General features: G+C 40.8%; 1 protein-coding gene across 2 annotated transcripts; it reads right to left on the minus strand.

Annotated features, from left to right (window-relative positions):
* Window positions 1-1,104: 1,104 nt before the first annotated feature.
* Window positions 1,105-10,977, minus strand: sypl1 (synaptophysin-like 1). Of its 2 annotated transcripts, XM_030720766.1 has the most exons (6): window positions 10,788-10,829; window positions 7,893-7,944; window positions 5,776-5,894; window positions 5,460-5,664; window positions 5,113-5,304; window positions 1,105-1,381 (listed from the first exon to the last, which is right to left on the minus strand). In XM_030720766.1, the coding sequence occupies exons 2-6, from the start codon at window positions 7,929-7,931 to the stop codon at window positions 1,250-1,252; spliced, it is 687 nt and encodes a 228-aa protein (XP_030576626.1). In that variant the 5' UTR covers window positions 7,932-7,944; window positions 10,788-10,829; the 3' UTR covers window positions 1,105-1,249. The 2 variants fall into 2 exon arrangements, with proteins under 2 accessions (XP_030576626.1, XP_030576625.1); XM_030720765.1 differs by lacking the exon at window positions 7,893-7,944 and having other exon boundaries at window positions 10,788-10,977.
* Between the last annotated feature and the right edge of the window lie 3,285 nt (window positions 10,978-14,262).

Below are 14,262 nucleotides of genomic sequence, written 5' to 3' on the forward strand. Positions count from 1 at the left end.
AACAATATTCACATTTTGATTTTGGGGGTGAATCATTCCTTTAATGCGACATTGTTAAAAATCACATAAGCACCACATCAGTGCACTGTGCATGTTATAATAAAAAGGTCATAGACAACAGTCTAGACTACAGTCATCTAACTTGAACCTTAAAAAATGGATTAGGTTTGCTTGAGAAACATCTGCAGGGATAAATGCTTTCCTAAATGTGTCTCATCAATGAAAAGAGGATCTCTGTGCATTCGCTCTAGTTTTGTAAATGAACAGTTCTACAATAGCTGAGATTCAATCGGACTTCAGCAATTCTTGTTTTCTGACACTAGAGGGAATGAGGGTGTTAGTAGATGCAAAAGAAAGTTTTAAAATGAACCAGATCTTTCAGTATAAAAACATTTTTTTTTTAAATGTGCAAAAATAAGGCAAAATGCACATGGAATTTTGCCACATCTATCACATTCATTTTTGTAAATGAAAGCATTTAAGGTTTTAAAATATGATCACACAGTCCTTAAAGCGGTTGATCTTAACGTAAAAATCTTGCTTCATGAGCAAGTGTGGTGTCACAGAGAAAGCACCTTACATTCTAATGTGTAAAAATAAGTGTAATAAAGGAGTACTAAAGCTGAGCCAGACAAGGTAAAACAACAAAAAAAATCTCACAGGCCACAATGCTGCTATAAAGGCCAAATCAGGTCAACACATTCAATCACTGTGTGCATTTATGTGATGCTAAAGCATCTGAAACTCTCTAAGAATAGTAGGACAAAGGCATATTTAAAAGGATCTGACAGACTCAATGCATTGGTGTTGCTATAGTGTGTGGATGCCTTCTTGTCCACCACCTCAGGTCATGCTGTGTTACAAAACACCAATGCAAATCTGTATACTGGTACAGCAGCTGGTGTAGTTAACTGCAGTCAACAGTTCAATGTATGATCTACCCATCTATCCTTCATTCTGTCTGTCTTCATCACTTTCACAGAACTTTTTGTGTGTGTGTGTGTGTGTAAAAAAAAAAACAAATCTCTTCATTTTCTCTGGTCCACATGTATGTTATTTGTATGTATAATTTGTGTGTGTGTGTGTGTGTGTTGTGTGTGTGTGTGTGTGTGTGTGTGTGTGTGTGTGTGTGTGTGTGTGTGTATATGTGTGCGCGCGCGCGCGTGTGCATGCATGCTTAACGGTGACTTTCTGTGTGGCGTGTGCATGCTTTTGTGTTTTCTATTGAGTCTTTATGTGTTGCCGTATGTTAGATTGGTGCAGGGACCTGCTGCCTTCCAGCTCCAGGTTGGGATGAAAACTTCCGGGAGTGCCAGCGAGTCTCTTTGTACACAAACCAGGCATTGAATGCCCACACAAACATGTTGAGGAATCCAAACACCTGGATAACATAGACAAAAATATATATACATTAATAATTAGAGCCTGACTGATACAGGAGTTTTATGACCGATACCAATACATTTATTTGGTGATTTAAAAATCTGACATATCAGCCGATATTTTTTTTATCTTTCAGACATAGGAAACATAAACAGATTTCCCAAAACATCTGTCGGCATTCCAAACACGTGTATTGCCAACAGAGAAGCTGCAGAGTGCCCTCTGGTGGATAAATTATGAACTCGCAACATGACTGAGGGCGCCTGTCTTTTCTTTACTTTTGATCTTTCATTCACTGGCTGTTATAAATGCTGATACAGATATATTTATCTCAGTACACTGTGTTTGTAATGTTTGTAATGTGTTTATTTGTTATTCTAGGTGTTCAGCTAAAAAGCTACTTACATATGTTATTATTGGAAGGTAACAGAAAAAGGGGTCGTGAAACAGTAATAGAAGCTGAAAGATTACAGAGAGAAAAGTGAAATCAGAAGAAATGGAGAGAGTAAACAAGGAGTTTAGCTTCAGCTGAGATGGCAACAAGTTATTACATGTGTTCAATTGTTTTAGTTTTTAACTACAGTGAGATCTTGGCCACCCGCCGCATGCCGCTTAACAGGGTCACAAGATTTCAAGATGTGCATCCATGATGGCCAACAGGTGGCAGCAAGTGGTCTGATAATGGAAAATGGGGGATAACCATGCACGTTGTGCCAAAACTTGCATTTATCAACAAAAGAAACCTGAAAAATTGTGTGTTGTCTTTGACTGCACAGCCAAACCTTCTGTCTGGACTGGATATGATGAATAATCTAACTGCTGTCCTCGTGGAGAAAGGACCTTGCAAATCTAGAGAAAGTATAGATAGCCAGATGTGAGTGCCTGAAAACTTTAGAAAGGTGATGAAAAGGGAATGGCATAATTTTTCAGATGCAAGCACCACTGGGTGCAATCAGTGTTCTTATCTGAGGTTTAAAAACAAGGATGGAGACATTCACTGTGTCAACGTCAAAGGTTACCACTATCCCAAGGTCAGAATTGACAGCTGCAGGTGTCTCAGTTGCAATGAGTAGCATGCTCAGAAAAGAGCTGGTTTATAGTAATGTGCAAGAGTTCTTCTGGACAGACCCCCAAATTTGTTCTAGGATTCATAAATAATGAAACAACATTTTGTCACATCTTTCTTGCAAAAAGGGTGCAGAAGATATATAATAGCAAGGTGGGAGGACTGCGTTGTTGAGCCCTTCCCAGCTCATTTAAGCATCCAACAATTATCCCCAGAGCGCATCGTATCACAAAGCTGATAATCACCCACTGTCATGAAAAGGTTAAACACCAGGGCAGAGGCTTTACCATCAATGAAATCTGGGCCAATGGCCATTGGATCTGTCGGAGAATTAAGGAGACCTGTGGAAGGACAGAGAATGGAATGGAAACCTTGCCACCCTCCACGAGGACATGGGTAGGGCTTAAAAGAAATATCAAAAGTTAAAGTTAAACTTTGCATAAACATAAATTATATTTAGGTGGCATGATCTGAAAACATGGCCAGGCAAACTGTTTCCCAGTCTGCTATTAAAAAAAGATGACTGCTCTCTGGGTTTAATGGCATCACTAAAGCAAATGCTGCCACTCCGCTCTTGAATTCTTTCAAGATGAGAAAAGCATGTGACACTAATATTCCTCATAAAGCCGAAAGAAATTAAATTAGCGTGGCTGCTGTAAGCTTAGACCTTAAAATTAAAGCTGGGGAAAAAATATTCATATAATTTAGTCGGTACCGAGTTCTATGAGGCATAAGCACAGTCCAGGAAGCAAGTCTTCCACCTCGGCAGCCACATTGAAACACCTTTGTGCATTCCCACTATATGGACAAAATTACTGGGCCACCTACACATTACACCTACATGAAGAAAAAGGCCTTTCCTAAACTGATCCCACAAAATTGGAAGCATAGAGTTGCCCAAAATGTTGCAGTCAGCTGAAGTATTCAGATTTCTCTTCAATGGAGCTAAGGAACCCAGGGCAACTCCAGAAAAACAACCCCACAGCGCTATCCCTGCTCCACCAAACTTTACATTTGGCACAGTGGCTTTACAGTTGACTGCCAAATACAGAAGTGTGATTCATCACTCAACTGCTCCAGAGTCCAGTGGCTGCGTGCTTTACACCACTCCACAATCCAGGGCTTGGCATTGTGCTTGGTGATGTAAGGCTTGTATGCAGCTGCTCAGACATGAAAACCTATACCACGAAGCTCCCAGTGCTAATGATGATGTTAATGCCAGAGGATGTTTGGAACTCTGTAGTTATTGAGTCAGCAGTTTTACGCACTTGGCAACCCCGCTCTGTAACTTTATGTCGTCTGCCATTTTGTGGCTGAGTTGACGTGGTTCCTAAACTCTTCCACTTTTACAACAATATCCCTTACAGTTGATCATTTAATATCAAGGAGGTAAGAAATCTCACAAACTGACTTGTGGCAACCGTGGCATCTTATTACGGCACCACTTTTGAATTCAGTGAGCTCTTTGGAACGACCCATTCTTTCACAAATGTTTGTGAAGGCAGACTACATGGCTTAGTGCTTGATTTCATACACCTGTGAACATGGGGCCGAAAACACCTAAATTCAAAGTTTAAGAAATTATATCAATCTTTAAAAAATTTTAGTTTTTGTTGTCACTGTTAGAAATTATTATTGAAGTCATGGTGGTGTAATGCAGTGCAGTGGATTTATAACTTTTCGTGAAGGCAAATTATTAGGAGTACTTTCTCCGTTTAATATACTTGTATGGCTAATTGGCCCTTGGGAAGGTTACTATTGACTGTTCAGTTTTAGTGCACTTAGATTTAAGTGTAACCTTTGACACAGCCTTTGCACTATCTAGAAACCTGGGTTGGGATTGAGGGATCTATGCTTTACCTCCTTTATGTTCTTACTTATCTAAAAGAACCTTTGTTGTGGCCATGGTTAATACTTGCTACTCTGTTGCCCATTTTAACTGTGGTGCTCCTCAAGGCTCTATCCTTGGCCCACTTTAGTTTTCAATATACATGCTTCCTCTCAGCCAAATTCATAACTATAATATTGCCCACCAAAGCTATGCAAATGACACATATATTCACCTGCCTACATGAAATCAGATGCTGATTGTCTTAAAAAATTATAAAAATTTAATGATGATAAATTGGAAGTATTAGTTATTGGTTCAAAAAGCTCCACTACCCTGGCCTATACTAAGCTTAGCTCATTAACCAAAAATGTCAAGCAGTCTGTTCATAACCCAGGAGTGATTTTTGACACTGAGCTCTATTTCGATGCTCAAGTAAAAAAAAAAATGTCATGTTTCTATCAGCTGAAAAAAAAAAATAAAAATTAGATCATTCTCACCTAATTTGCACATGGTTATGAATGTGTTTATTTTTTTTACACTGGATATTAACTGGCACCAAGAAATATGAACATATTACTCCAGCACTGGCTGCCTGTTAAATTTCTTATTAATTCTAAAATCTTACTAATGACTTTTGAAGCATTAACTGGCCTTATTGTGAAGTATATCAAGGATTTATTAACCCCTTACATGCCTGGGCGCTTACTTAGCAGAATGGGGCTCTGCTGGTTATCCAGCAGAGTAGCTCGGGTAAGTGCTGTATAAAACAAAACAAAAAAGCTTTTACTATTATTATTATAACGGAAATGTTCTGCTTTGTATTTCATCTCACCACAGAGATGTTGAGGGTCCGCATGTTGGCAAAATCTGTGACCTCACAGGTGATGTTGCTGCCCTTACAGAGTGCCAATGTGCCACTGATGCCTTCAGTGTCTGTGGCGTCTTTTACATTCTGCAGGCCCTTTGCCCAGGCGGATGAACACACCAGCCACAGAAAGACCAGCAACGCTGTGATCACAAAGTCCTGGAGAGAAGGGAAAATACATGAACTCTACAGACAGAAACTACAACTCATCATTCTTAAAACACCCACAAATCCTAATATGAAATGTAATTAATTTTAGATTTTGCTTCCAGTTCAATTGTGGGATGATTATAGGAGGTAAGATCAACACTCACAAAAATGGGTCCAAAGTCAGAGTCCTTGTAGACGTGCATGTAGCCTAAATAAACCAGCAGAGCCACCATGCTGTACAGGAAGCAGACAATGCCGACACCTACGAAGAACTCCGCCGAGGAGGCCGAGTCTCCCACCATGTGTGTCGTAGTGACAAAGTGGTTACAAAGAGTCCTGTTTTCATCTATGAGTGGGAAATGGCTCAACCTGACAATGATACAAGAGAGATGGTTAGAATAGATTTCTTGGGTAATTTATTCTGTAATTAATTTGAAAAAAGGAGGTCCCACTGAAAATTAAATATGTTGAAATTCGCACCTAAATGGGTACTGATAGGTAGCTTTAAGAGTCTCATTCCTGTCATTGCCACAGAAGATAGATATGATGTTCGTCCCGGAAAACCCACCACAGCATCCAAAAGCAAATATTGCTGTGAGCTGTATGGAGAGAAAAGAGAGAGTGAGGCATTGGGGAGATGGCTGAGACTGACATGAAAAAAACCTTGATGAATAATATGAAAACCAATAAACTAAAGGCTCTGGAGAGTTTTTAAGTGATGGGATTATGCTCAGTATGTTCAAAACGAAGAATTTGCTGAAAATAATACAACTCAACAGTTTTTACAGGATTTTGATAAAAGATATAAAAGAATTTCAACAATTTGTATGAGAGGATCAAATAATGGCTCAATTACTTTCTATATCCCACTGATATAACAAAATAAACCATGACAGCACTAATAAAGTATTTCCTTAAAAGAACTACATAATTTTTTAAACATGAAAATGTGACTTGCATGGTTTCACTAATGCTGCAAGTCAGCTCTTGAATTCTTTCTTGCAGAAAAGCATCTGATTCAGCCTCCTGACCATGTGACCCTAATGCTCCCCTTAAAACCAACACAAACAGAATTCTTTCAGTAAGGATGACTGCCACTCAGCTCAGTCTTTAAACTGCACTAGGTGAAACAATGATAATATTTTTCACTGTGTGGATGGATGGATGGATGGTTTTGACCCTAGGCTGTATATAAATGATGGAGGTGGCTTCTGGATCTGAAAAACTGAGCCAATTAGAAAGAGATTATTCTCTAAATTGGTTGTTTCCAGTTATTTCCAATACAGCACAATATTTATATTTTCATAGCCCAACTAGCTCAGATGGCAGAGCATGAGACGCTTACTCTCAGGGTTGTGTGTTCAAGACCCATGTTGGGTGGAAGTGGTTTTGAATTATGAATTAAGCTTTGACCCCTTCCATGCAAAATGGGGCTTTTGGTCTCAGAATGGAGGTGTGGGTTCAACACCCCCCCCCCAACAAAGCTCTTGTTGGCAGATTTCAACTAAGTTCTTGGATTATAACTAGAGGAAAATGATTCCCCAGCTCCAGTGATGGAAATGGGTGCATCGATTTTCTTCCTTTTTGCTAAAATCAATCATCAGCTCCTTAGTTTTGAGAAGTAGGTTGTTTTTCGTGCACCATACTGTGACATTGTTGATTTCCTTCTAATGATGGTGGTGTAGTCTGCAAACTTCACAATAGGTTCCTTTCTATGTCTGTGAAAGCAGTTAAGGGCGCACAGAGTGAACAGGAAGGGGGCTGAGCATACAACCCTGAGGGGTGGAGGAGGTTTTAACTGCCTATCCAAACTGTCTGGGATCTCAAACAGAATTTGCCACTTAGTTTCATGTGGGAATATGGATGAATGCTTAGCTGAAATCAACAAAAAACACTCCGATTTAGGTGTAGGAGCTATTTTCAATGTGTGCTAAGGCAAGAGTGGAGGGAAATGGCATCCTCTGTGAATCTGCTGAGTTTTGAATGCAAATGGAGCCTCTCTGTAAATATGTGGGCACAACAGCCTCTGATTTCCAGCTCTTGACTGATCCTGACTCTTATCCATTTTATTTACCTGCTACAGGATATTGACCATAATTAGGCCGGATAGAGAATGGTATTAGGTCCAAGCTGACTTAGCTTAACTCTTATACCAAATTACACCCTTCTTAGTCACAGCGAGGTGAAAACTAAAGTTGCACACTTCTTTAGGTACATTTGATATTCAGAAGCTCACAGGAGTCAGGATGACCGAGCAGTCTAAGGTGCCAGACTCAAGTATTAACATCTTCCTTGTTAAAGGGACTTTTGGTCTCCAAAAGGAGGTGTGGGTTCAAATCCCAAGACCCAAGGACCCCAAGAGTCAGAAAATGTAAACTCCATATAGAAGGGCCCTAACCAACCAGTGGATTCAAACCCAGGACCTTCTTGCTGTGAGGCAACAGTGCTAAGTACCACACCAGTGTGCACTTGTAACACCAGAAGCTTGATTATGAAAATAATTATTAGTTGCAGCCCTAATCCACTGATTGGTGCTGGGCAAGTAGTGCACAGCACCTTGAAAACTGGCGCAACTGATGTTTGACATGACACAGAACCTTCATTGTTGATATTCTGGTGTTCTTCCTCCCCACCATCGCCAAGTGCTTCCTGAAAGATATAGTGTCCTGAGGTGAAGTGACTCTATACGAATAAAACTGAGTGAGAATGGCCGTAAGCCAAAACGATAAGCTGAAAGAAAGTAAAACACTGAAAAAAAAAAATACAATCATAACCATTGATAGATTAATTGCAAAAAATTGGAAGGATCCATTTCAGATTTCAACAGTCTTTTGAGCCATGACTCCCTTTGTACAGGGAGTCTACAGGCTGAGAAACAAGGCCAGGAAGTGGATTGCATCATGAAGTTAAAGAAGGATCTTTGACTCAAAGCACACATCACAAAGAAATGACACGCACCATTTAGGAGGACACACCATCTGAAACATTTACAAGAAATACTTTAAACTGACTTCCTGGATTCTGTTTGATCAACATAACTGCGTCTCACATGGTCGCACTGAAAAGTGCTTACAACAGGGGCAGCTTTTCTTTAACACTTTATGTACACACCACAAGACCCACATGTGCACACCCACACACCCCCCCACACCTCGGAGACTTCTCTCCAGATGTTTCACCAGATGTCACTGGAGGCCACTTCCTGTTTTTCTGGCTACACTCTACACTAAAGTACTTCTCTCACATTTTTATTTTACAGACGTTGGCGCTCTCCCTTTACGGGGTCAAAGGGCACTGGTATGAACTACTGGAAGGGCCAGCATGGACCAAACACAGATTCACTTCTATTGTTTTGTTTAAGTTAAAATTTATAGCCACAGCCCAAAATGTTTCCAGTAACACTATTTAGTGCTCATTAAGATTACCGGTAGCACCTCCTTCAAACACTGTGACTCCCAAAAACTGTGGAGACACAACAGTGCATTATCAGTCCTTAGGCTCTATTTGTTTGGCATCCAAAACATCTGCATGCCCCTCAGTGGCAAATTATGGACATTCCTGAAACTACAGCTCATAATCAAGCTGTGAGGGAGAATAAACAATTTGCACACACAGCAGCTACTCATAATATGCAGTAGAAGATATCTTTTTTTTTCTTCTTTTTTTTCTGGATGTAATGGAAACGCCCTGAACCGATAAGGAAAGAGAAAGGTGCTGGCAGAGGGAGGGATCTGTCATCTGGCAAGCTGTTGAAAAGAAAAGATAAATATCCCCATAAGTCTTGGAAACTGTGCCAGAAACAGTATAATCAGCACGTCCCTTTATTTCTCACACAGAAGTTACAGAGCTCTGGTCAGTATGACCACAAACCCTGAATCCACTTGAGTCTGTGCACCTCCTCATGTCACCGTGTTTCCCTCCAGAGGCCCTGCGCAAACTGGCTCTCCATATTTAGCCAGAGAAATGTGGTGGAGTCACGAGCCCATAAAGACAGAAACAGCTTTATTATGATTATTAATCACGATGAGCAAATGGGGGCATCCTTGTAGCATTTGTTATGTTGAATGCTCCTCCCTGTGTCCTGATGTGTGGGAGATAATATCTTGGGCGCTATGACTGTTCAGGACATGCCAGTTATGGACCAAGTAAACTGCTTTTTGAATTCACTAAACAATTTATAATGGAGAATGGGCATGGGCACACTAATTTGATGTTAAACAAATATATTTTAGTGTGAAAGATTTGTTAATGATGTGGTGTTTGTTACAAAAAAGTGCATCCATCCATCCATCCACCTACTGCGGCTTATCCGAGTCCGGATCACAGGGGCAGCAGTCCAAGCAGAGACGCCCAGACCTCCCGCTCCCCCGCCACCTCCTCTTCCAGAGGGTGACACCAAGGTATTCCAAAGCCAGCCAAGAGATGTAATCTCTCCCACGTATCCTGGGACGTCCTCCTGGCAGGACATACTCGAAACACCTCACATAGGACCCGGAAGGCATCCTAGCCAGTACTTTTTTAAAGTAATAAATGTATCAATAAGCCCAATCAAGCAGGATTTGGAAGACGCACTGAAGTATGTTTTTAAAAATAACCTTCATATGGTGCTTATGCTGTGTTTGCTTCTTGGCAATCTGCCTCAATATGTTGATATTTCCTGCTCCTGGACCTTGTTAGTGATATTTAACGTACACATTAGTACCATCATGTAGGTTAAACCTCTTTATTATCGTGTGCACACATTTCATACAAGAAATTAGTTTGTGTGAAATAAGACCAACATTTTCTGAGTCAGGTGACTGTTACTGCTTTGCTAAAGCTCTTCCTGCGTGTGTGCGGGTGCAGTGTGTGTTAATAAAAAAAAAAAACAGAACAGCTGAGAGAAAGTGTAGCTGAGCTGGATCCCTGACCCAGTTATGCAGAGAACAACTAATTGTTGGACTTTCTGCAAGAAACTGTTGCACGTTTAAGCCAGCGTGTGTGTAGCTGAAATGTTTCACCCGCCAGCAGTTATCCAGAGGTGAATTATTGGTAGAAGATGCATTAATATGTAACTGTGTTGTCTGAAGGGCAGACACAGGAAACACAGAAAGTCCAGCTGCACCCATTTCAGCCGACTTTCTCGTGTCCTAGAAATGTTGTCCACATTTGTCTGGACTGGAGACCTTAAATTATTTAATAATAACAGCATTAGTGGGTATATCATACTTATTCTAGTGTTATAATGAACAACAATTACCTTCATATGCATATACTTCTTGCCTCGAGCTCAAACCTCAAGCAAAATCTGATAAAGTTATGGCCATGCTTTTGTGGCTTCCACGCATTTTTTTAAAACCAAATCATTTGCAATAATTGCCTTTTTTTTTTTTCTGTAGGGAAATGGGAAAATCCAAGAACCAAGAAAGACTTGGACCTCCCTGTCCTGCGGGTAGGAAGGACACTCTCTGCAAACTCACAAATACGCGTACGATAATATGCGTCTAACTTACCCACTCCACCAGTTTGACGAAGCCGAGGGGCTCCTTCAGGGGCGACAAGTTTAGTCGAAATCCGGTCATCATGATTGCGTTTCTGATCCAAAATCTTTTTCCAGCTGTCTCTAAGCTGTGGATGTTGCTCCAACAAGGGAGGGAAAAGGGGGAGTTCCCCGACTGAATGACGTGGTTATTACTGCTAACGCTGCAAAAAACAAAAAACAAAAAGAAAAAAAAAAAAAAAATTGAGCAGATTTAGAGTTTTACAATTCAACTTTTCACCCCAAAAGAAGGGAGATCTGGTGTAGAAGATAAACGTTTGGCTAGCTTAATAAACTTTTACTGTCAGCTCGGATATCCTTATTCGTTATTTTATTCTCAGTGTAGCTCCGCTTTCGGCTGGTGGTGCGCAGATGTCGCGGACACGCACGTAAAAAGTGCCAAATCTCGCTCTGCCTTGCCTTTGGTCAGAGTGCGCGCTGTGCATTTGGTTACAGGAAAATTAAGGCTGAAACAAAAGAGAAACATCTATGTAAGAGGCTCCACTCTGTTGGGAGAAACGTACTTTCCCTGAGCCGGGTGAAATTAAAAAATGAAAGCCACAAAAGCAACTTGGAAAATCCTGCAGCTGCAATGTATGTAGTGGGGGTTTACCGCAGAAAGCCCATGCAAATTCACACCAGGAGGCACGAAATTTATAATTATCTCACTTCTGAGTACCAAAAAGTATCGAAAGTGTCCCAGTGGTTTGTCATTGGATCCATCCGCTGAAAAGCTGCCGCCCCCTGCGCAGTTTGCAGAAACTGTGCACCGCCTCTTTGGTACTGACTGGGTCATATGACTCTTAGCAAAGTGCGGGGAGAAGAATTCCTGAGAATTATCACAAGCATCAGCTGCAAGTGCCAGTTAAAATAAAGGGATATTTCACCGCATACGTACAAAACTACATCATATTTACCATAGGTAAGAATAAAATCTAAAGCAATAAACATGTGTTTGGCATCACTGGACAAAAACAATGCCCAATATTTTTTTTTCTCAGCATATTTTGTTTTCTCCAAGTGATCTGAGAGGTGACTAGACTCCTGCACCTCATCTGAGCTCAGTTCTCAGGGTTTTAGCTTGTCACGGGGGAGTTTGGCCAGGTAGCTTTCAAATTAGGTGAGTTAATAAGGCCATATATAAAAACAAAACAACAACAACAACAAAAACCCCTCCAAGAAGCAAGGTGGGAGCCAGAAATGCTTAACTTAAAGCTTCAAAATACAGAATCCAAAACCAATGGATGAAGTCATGAGGTGGGAGGAATTTAGAACAGAGAGTCTGTGCCACATACAGTATAAAAGTTGGATGAAGCCACCGTGATGTCATCCATTGGGTAGTGAAGCCCCGTTACGAAGTCTTGAGCTTACTAAATGACATTAACACCCTATTCAATTCAGAGAGGGGTGTTTGCCCATAGACTTTTATACAATTGGAAGTCTTTTTGCAGCCCTCTGCTGGTGATTAAAGAGAATGTAGTTTCAAGGCACTTCTGCATTGGTTTCACTTTTCAGCACTAGAAGCTATGTCCATCTTTTATACTTGAATCTGTGCAGTTTTTATTTCTACTCTTCTTTTTGGCCTTGTCTAATTTGAGCCAGCTGCAGATTTAAGGGACAGTTTAGCTATCATAGAGTTAACTAATCAAATCTACATAATGCCCCAACCTTTGATTAAAGATTGACTAGATTTAAAGAAACACCACAATTCAAGGGTTGCTGTCACCTGGAAAAGTAAAACAAAGAGCCAGTTCCTGTGTAAAAATCTGACGCTTGCTTGACCATTTATGTCCATATGTGGAGTCACTCTTTAACACTTTCTTACTTTGCTGCCGTAATAATTACTAAGGCTTTATAATTCAACTGTACACACACAACATGTCCAACCCCAATTACACAACAGTTGGGATGCTGTGTAAAATGTAAATAAAATAGAATGCAATGATTTGCAAATCTCATAAACCAATATTTTTATTCATAATAGAACACAGAAAGCATACACTATATTGCCAAAAGTTTTTGCTCGTCTGCCTTCACACGTTCCATCAGGTTGAGGTCAGGACTCTGTGCAGGCCAGTCATTCTCTTCCACACCTAACTCGCACATCCATGTCTTTATGGACCTGTTTTGTGCACTGGTGTGTAGTCATGTTGGAACATGAAACTACTAAGGGGCCGAGCCCAATTCCTGAAAAACTGCACACCATAATCCCCCCTCCACCAAACTTTACACTTGGCACAGTGCAGTCAGACAAGTACTGCTCTCCTGGCAACCGCCAAACCCAGACTCGTCCATTGGGTTGGCAGACAGAGAAGCACGATTTGTCACTCCAGAGAACACATCTCCACTGCTCTAGAGTTCAGTGGTGACGTGCTTTATGCCACTGCAGCCGACACTTTGCATTGCATTTGGTAATGTAAGGCCTGGACGTAGCTGCTCGGCCATGGAAACCCATTCCATGAAGCTCTCTACACACTGTTCTTGAGCTAATCTGAAGGCCACCTGAAGTTTGGAGGTCTGTAGCACCTGACTCTGCAGAAAGTTGGCAACCTCTGCACGCTATGTACCTCAACATCCACTGAACCCACTCTGTGACTTTACATGGCCTACCACTTTGTGGCTGAGTTAATATTGTTCCCAATCACTTCCTCTGTGTTATAATACTGATATAACAGTTGACTTTGGAATATTTAATAGTGACGAAATTTCACAACTGGACTTGTTGCACAGGTGGCCTAGGTGCTTGGTTTATAAACCTGTGGCCATGGAAGTGATTGGAACACCTGAATTCAATGACTTGGATGGGTGAGTGAATACTTTTGGAAATATAGTGTATCAAATGTTTAAACTGAGACATTTTAGCATTTCATGAAAAGCAATGGGAAATAACACGTCTTAAAGAAATCAGGATCGGGTAACAAAAGGCTGGAGAAGAAACAGCTGGAGGAACATTTTGCAGCTAATTAGGCTCACTGTCAACAGCTCAGTAAACACAGGCAGAGGTTCACCAATCTGCAACTACACATTCTGGAACAATTTCAGAATAATGTTCCTTAGCATAAAATTCTGAATACTTTGAGTATCTCACTTTCTACAGTAGATAATAAACGATTCAGAGAATCTGAAGAAATCTCTGTATGCAAGGGACAAGGCCAAAAATCAACACTAAAGCACTGCAGCACTGCATGAAAAACAGGCATGATTCTGTCACTGCACGGGCTCAGGAACACTTCCAGAAATCACTGTGAACACAATGGTGCCATCCACAGATGCTCCCATCCAGATGTGTTTTTCAGGGAAGGCCTCTCATATTTCAGTAAAACTGCATACTGCAGCTAAGCGTGGCTTTGTAGTAGAAGAGTCTGGCTACTGAACCGGCCTGGCTGCAGCCCAGACCTTTCATCAACTGAAAACATTTGGAGCGTCAACAAAATATATATACAGCTAGA

This window comes from Archocentrus centrarchus, chromosome 23 (genome assembly GCF_007364275.1).
Source record: "Archocentrus centrarchus isolate MPI-CPG fArcCen1 chromosome 23, fArcCen1, whole genome shotgun sequence".
Classification (NCBI taxonomy): Eukaryota; Metazoa; Chordata; class Actinopteri; order Cichliformes; family Cichlidae; genus Archocentrus; species Archocentrus centrarchus.

Coding starts and splice junctions, on each gene's coding strand:
- sypl1 (XM_030720765.1), bottom strand. CDS start 10,859: ATGATGACCGGATTTCGACTAAACTTGTCGCCCCTGAAGGAGCCCCTC. Junction 5,895..10,787: donor TCGTCAAACTGGTGGAGTGG/GTAAGTTAGACG, acceptor CTCTCCATACAG/CTCACAGCAATATTTGCTTT. Junction 1,382..5,112: donor GGACCCTCAACATCTCTGTG/GTGAGATGAAAT, acceptor TATGTTATCCAG/GTGTTTGGATTCCTCAACAT.